The 6651-nt window shown below is 38.9% G+C and overlaps 1 protein-coding gene across 1 annotated transcript; it reads left to right on the forward strand.

Annotated features, from left to right (window-relative positions):
* The first annotated feature begins 1332 nt into the window (after positions 1-1332).
* Positions 1333-2572, forward strand: LOC143412884 (trace amine-associated receptor 13c-like). Its single transcript, XM_076874655.1, has 4 exons — positions 1333-1457; positions 1759-1853; positions 2154-2336; positions 2397-2572. The coding sequence occupies exons 1-4, from the start codon at positions 1333-1335 to the stop codon at positions 2570-2572; spliced, it is 579 nt and encodes a 192-aa protein (XP_076730770.1).
* Positions 2573-6651: the final 4079 nt, after the last annotated feature.

Genomic DNA, 6651 nt, shown 5'->3' on the forward strand with positions numbered 1-6651 from the left:
CGCTTATTGGGGCTCGCTCGGGCCACTTCGGAGGTGGGGTGCCCCCGGCCTCTCGGCCTGGGGCTCGGTCACTCAGGCACAGCTGGCTGCCGGCGGAGCTCACGGGCGCGTCACTGCAACTCCCCCTGACTTCTGCTCCGCGGCTGCTGAATGAGCCCTCATCTGGGACTCTCCTTAGCTCTTACTGGGACAGTGGCGCGGCTGCCCCTCTGTGGGTCTTCCTTGGTCTCTTGTGTTCTGGGGGACTCTGGATGTCTGGAGTTTTGATCTCCTCCATACCTGCTTGATACCATAGAGGACAGGGCTTTGGCTCCCCACACTCCCTAGCAGATCGTTACATGGAGAAACCTTTGGAATGCAAGCATGCTGATCCACACAGGTATGCACACAGGTGTACACATGGGTATTCACAGACGCGGACTACAGCTTTCTTGGCTGCTGCCTCAAAGCACACTGTGCGCTGTCTATCTTGCGTGCTGCACAATATCGTTTATTATTTAGTAACTATTGATATCTACTGCTAGCTAGTTTATTGTAATGGTGCTTTTTTTTTCTTATTATGTTGCTCTTTGTTGTTTGCTTTCCCCTCTGTTTTTTTTTTCTCCATACAGGTGACCCAGGTGTTTTTTGTTTTTGTTTTTGTTTTTTTCTCTCTTCCCCCCCTTCTCACCGTCTCTTCTCCCCTTTGGTTTTCTTTCTTTCTCTCCCTCTCTTTCTTTCATTCTTTCCCCCTGTCCTATCCCACAGTCATGTCTGTCCCGTTTGTAGCAACTGAAAATAAAATAAATTCCTAATTATAATAAAGGTCAATCAAATGGACCAATATGGCAAGGCCATGATGATCCACTTGGTAAAATAAATCCGCTTGGCATCTTTCTTGGCCTTAAGACAACAATTCTGATGGCTATAGATCCAAACGGGACAAAAAAAAAAAGAAAAAAAAAAGAAAAGCGCTACATAAATCCAATCCATTATTATTATTTGTGAGTCCTACATTTGGATTCTCTTCCCAAATGCACGACTCATAATGAAGAGAAGAATTAGTTACTCGTATATCTTAACTAAAAGTATAGAGAGGTAGGACAGAGAAACAGTGACAGGGGCAGGACTGTGGGTAAAAAGAATATTATAGGTCTCATGTCTGAAGGGAGGAGGCATCAATATCCAACAAACAATGGGGGAAAGAAAGGGTGGAGTTGAGAGGAGGAGTATCAGCTACTTATGAAATTAATTTTTGTTCATAATGCTGCGACCAGAGCTGCAGTTCTTCACTAGTCTGTGACGATGGGCACACAGGAAAAATCTGAGCTCTGCTTTCCACAACTCTTCAACATGTCCTGCAAAAAGCCTGCCATTGCTCGGTCCAAAGCTGTTTTCCTTCATATTGTATTGTCCTCAGTTTCTTTTCTGACAGTGGCTCTCAACTTGCTTGTCATCATCTCAGTCTCCCACTTCAGGCAGAAACAACGTTTTTGTTTTACTAGCTACACTATTCTAGTGTTTCAAGTATTTGAGCTAGTAATTAGTAATTAGCTAGTAATAGATTCTTCATATGTACAGATTTATACTTGAGAATATTTACATTTCATCATTTTTACTTTGGCACCAGAAAACATACTATACTCATTGTCTTATAAGTAATACTATGTTCTGAATCAGTTTGACGTTGATAATATGCTGCTGTGTGACACTTAATAGCTCTTTGGCTTGTTTCATTATAGAGGTTTGAGGAATTGTTATTTTTCTGTCTCCTTGCAGGCAGCTTCACACACCCACTAACATCCTGCTCCTCTCTCTGGCTGTCTCAGACTTTCTTGTTGGCCTCCTATTGTCACCTGCAGAAATCCTCCGAAGTACAGCCTGTTGGTTTCTTGGTCAGCCCACATGTTTAATGTATATTTTTGTGTCCTTGACTGTTACCTCTGCCTCAGTGGGCATTATGGTGCTGATATCAGCTGACCGCTATGTGGCTATTTGTGACCCTTTGAATTACCCCATCAGGATCACTGACAGAAGAGTTCAACTCTGTGTTTGTCTCTGTTGGCTCTGCTCCATCACCTTCAGCTGTTTCCTTGTAAGAGATGACCTGCATCAAAGAAGAAAACAAAATTCCTGCTATGGAAAATGTGTCGTTGTTGTTCAATACATTGCAGGAGTTGTTGACCTCATTTTAACCTTCATTGTACCAGTTACTGTCATCATAGTTCTGTATATGAGAGTATTTGTGGTGGCTGTGTCTCAGGCCCGCTCTATGCGCTCTCATGCTACAGCTGTCAGAAATCACCTTCCAATGACGCTAACAAAAAAGTCTGAACTAAAAGCAGCCAGGACTCTGGGTGTTCTTGTTCTTGTGTTTCTAATGTGTTTCTGCCCTTATTACTGTGTTTCTCTTGTAGGAGAAGAATTCATCAATAGTTCATCTGCTTCTTTTGTGGCCTATCTGTTTGGTTTAAACTCATGTCTAAACCCTTTGATCTATGCTATGTTCTACCCCTGGTTTAGAAAAGCTGTGAAACTAGTTGTCACTCTACAGATACTGCAGCCTGGCTCCAGTGAGGTAAGTATTTTGTAAACAGATCAAAACATTTAAACAGTTGTTTTCAGGTTCAGCTCGTAATAAAAAATCTTAATCTTGTTGACTTCATTTTATAACAATAAACTGTTTGCTTATTTTTGACATTTATGGTACAGGTAGTGCTGTCTTGTACACGTGAAGTCAGCAAAATGCAGAAATAATAAGATCCGACTCCACAAAATATTCGTAGTAGAAGTTTAATGCTGCACTTAGGGTGACCAGTCATCGTAGTGTGTGGAGGCATGTGTTATGCTTTTAATTATTTTAATCAGATCTCATACATTGAGACAAGTTAGTGCATTTTGATTGGGTATATAGCCCGCAAAATCAACCCTTCATGACAGACATTTTTCCCCTTGTGTGGATCTCATCTAGTAGAAACTTGGAATGCTCTCTCCAAAAGAGTGCTTTTGAATTGATCAAAATGTGTACACATGGTATCATAAGCAATTTTAGAAAATCAAGAATTTAAGTCAAGTGTTCTCCAACCTTCTAGAAGTGCATAGTCTGATATGTTGTATGTTGTATTGATATGTTTTTACTTTATCTATATTCTTTAACATTTAATTAAACTTTTACTTAAAAAGGAAACACAGTGACTGCATTAGGCATGTGAATATGGACTGAAAGTGAATATAAGTTTTATGTCTGTCATTTTACTTCAGTATATGGGACATATAGTTCTATAAGAAGCATTTGAGTAAATGAAATGTTATTTATTTTCTCTGGATGGTACAGTCAAAGTCACATATTTTGCATGAGAAAGTGTAAAGAGGATAACCTAAAATAAGAGTAGAAACCACTTAAAACAATTCTCGTTAGTTTTTGAATTTATAGAGTACAAGAACATAAGATCCCAAATCTTAAAATATGTGGCTTTTCTTTCAGTGATATCTTTGGGCCATCCTCAGTTTCATTTATTCTTTTAGCACCCTTTTTAGCAACCTGTTTTTTTTAGTGTAGGCTAATCTGATGATTAGTGTTCACGAGCGACTGAGTTCAGTAAATTGCCCAAGGCTATTTAAGCAGGAGCAGACAGAGGACAAAACCACTAACCTTCTGATTAGTCGATGACCTGCTCAACCTCCTGAGCTACAGCCATCTCAATATTGATGACTAGGAGGACTTACTTTACTGTACTAAAGAACAGTAAGAGAGATTATTGCATGGTCTAACCTAAATTTTATCCAGGAAAGTTGCAATTGCATAAATCAACTATTTCATGTGTTAAATGACCTACAGTTAGGTCCCCAAGTTTTGGACAATGATGCATTATTTTTTTGTAATGTTTCCTCTGGAGACCACCGCAGTGGATTCTGAATCAAATATACAAGATGTATTTAAAGTGCAGAATTCAGATTTCACATTTAATGTATTCTGTATTTTTTCTGTTCTATTACAAATACTATATGTGTTTATGAGATGTGCAAATAATTCCATCTCTGGGTTTTTTGGTGTTTTTTTGTTTTTTGTTTTTACACAGCTTCAGGGAATTAAGTTTGCAATTAACTAATCATTCTGCTGCTTCCAGTTCAAATGCTGGTCATCATTGAGATCCTATTTTCTATCTGAAAATTACACACAAAAAAGATATGCAGGTGAAGTTTAATGATGGGAGAATACTATATCAAGACATGTGGTTGTTTTCAGAATAGATTGAGAGTCTTTTCCTGGGAAAACAAAATCTCTGATGCGTCATTGCTGGCCTCTACTGGAGAAGGCACCACACACACCAGAATACAGCGGAACAAAATTAATTACAGCATGAATAAAGAAAAAATATTATATATTTTTCACTTTTTTCCAGTGTGGTGTTGTTAAAATAAATTACTGTATCATTTACAATGTGCCATATGTTTCCATCTGTGTACATATTGTTTAAGTAATCTAAATGGAGAGAAAGGTGGGGGGAAAAAAACAAACTAATAAAAACACAGAATAAGCCAGAAAGGTAGAGGAGTGTCAACCTTGTTGCTGGAGAAGAAAGGACCCAAACGCAGGAGTCGCGGGTTTATTGAGGATGTGGACGGTGTTTATTGTGAAGAGTCCAAAATGAAATAGTTCTGGTGGGAGGCCACATGGCCACAGGTTGAGACGAATCAGTTCACGTGGCAGCACCAGAGCCGACCTCGATTTTGTTTTTTTGTGTGATTTTAGATCAATTGTATTAATACAGTATATCACTGAAAAAATAACTGTAAATTCAGACATGAGAGATTGTGCTGAAAATAGTGATACCAAACAAGGCAAGGGGGAAAAAGATGTAAAGGTAAAACAAACAAGTTGTTAAAAGTGGTCAATTATACCCTGGACCCCAGAGGGTTCAATAAAACCCAATAAATCATGAAAAATTTGGTTCACACTTTTAGTGAAAAATGTATCCATGAAAGTGAATACATTACATGCCTGACATTTTGTGTAAATGTAAGAATGTAATAATGTGATTATTTTTCATTTAAAAAAATGAGTGTAAAATGTAAATTAGACTTTGTTTTTAAATGAACCACCTCATGTTGTGCAGCTTTCTGGATTTTATACTTATTGGGGTACATAATTATTTAGTATATACGCTACACAGTAGATAAAATCAAAATTCACATGTTTTATGTAACTGAAATTTTTAATTATCTGGACAAAAAATTGATTTACATATTTTGTTTATATGAAACACTTGCATACTTACTGCATTGTATGTATTTTAACCAAATTTAATACATATTACAGAATTTAACAAATGCATATGTGTAAAAAAATGTCTCTGATTTTGGCACCCCATCTGATTTTCATGCTAGTTGAAGGAAATTTCTCTAAATCCACCCCTGCAGGCTAGTGATGATGACAAGAGACAGGTGAGTACACAGCTGAACTGAATCTGACTAATAACACACAGGAAGTAGAACTAAACATAATGGACAGAGACAGATGACTAACACAATAAAGGGGTACTGTGTCAATGACCCAGGAACTCTGACAAAGAGTGAGAGAAGCATAACTCTTGGAGTAAGTTTGCCCTGCCTTGCCAAAACAGTCCCCCAGTTTACCCACACCTAGTCACCATGGGAGATCAAGGGTATACATTGTTTATAATAAGGAAACACCATACAGGGAAATATGACTATTGTGGAGAAGATGAAACTTCTTAGAAATATGTGGCTGATAGAAGGCAAATGATTCAAAAGCTTAGTAAAGATCTTACTGATATACTACAAAACAACTCAAGAAGTCAAAGCTACAGTCCAAGTGAGACTAACTTTTGTTTTTACTTTTTGAAGGCTAGTTGCTCCCGAGTTTAGTGATTTACATTTTAAATGGTAAATGGCCTGTATTTGTATAGCGCTTTACTAGTCCCTAAGGACCCCAAAGCGCTTTACGCATCCAGTCATGCACCCATTCACACACTGGTGATGGCAAGCTACATTGTAGCCGCAGCCACCCTGGGGTGCACTGACAGAGGCAAGGCTGCCGCCGGGCCCTCTGACCACCATTAGGCAACAGGTGAAGTGTCTTGCCCAAGGACACCTCAACCGAGACTGTCCGAGCCGGGGCTCGAACCAGCAACCTTCCGATTATAAGGCGAACACCCAACTCTTGAGCCACGATGGCCTGTGAAGCAGCTGTGGAGCAAAAGATCTCTGGTTCAAGCTTGAGAGGCAACATAAATCCCTTTCCAGTTATGTCAGGAAGGTCATCTGCCTTAAGGACAAATTAACTATGTAGTGACTCCTAGTGATTAAAGGAGTGGTTAAGAGTAGCTTTTTTATGCAAAATTCTAGTCCACACCCTACTGGCAATAATGTGTCAATGTGCACATGTAGGTCCTGAGTAGCCTGTCCACAGGGCTTCCGAATGGGACCTAAGCAGGCAAGTCTGGGGAATTTCTGCAGCAGACACTCATATTTTAGCAGACATGGTGCTAAAATATGAGTGTTTCTATTTGTGAACCTTTGCATTATCCCACTTGAGTCTCAGAAAGAGTAAAACTCCTTGTTAGGTTTTGTATTGTTGATTGTCATTTATGTTTAGAAATATTTAAACATATATGCTTAGAGGTGTATAATCAATTGTGTAGTGATAGG

This window comes from Maylandia zebra, linkage group LG16, assembly GCF_041146795.1.
Source record: "Maylandia zebra isolate NMK-2024a linkage group LG16, Mzebra_GT3a, whole genome shotgun sequence".
Classification (NCBI taxonomy): Eukaryota; Metazoa; Chordata; class Actinopteri; order Cichliformes; family Cichlidae; genus Maylandia; species Maylandia zebra.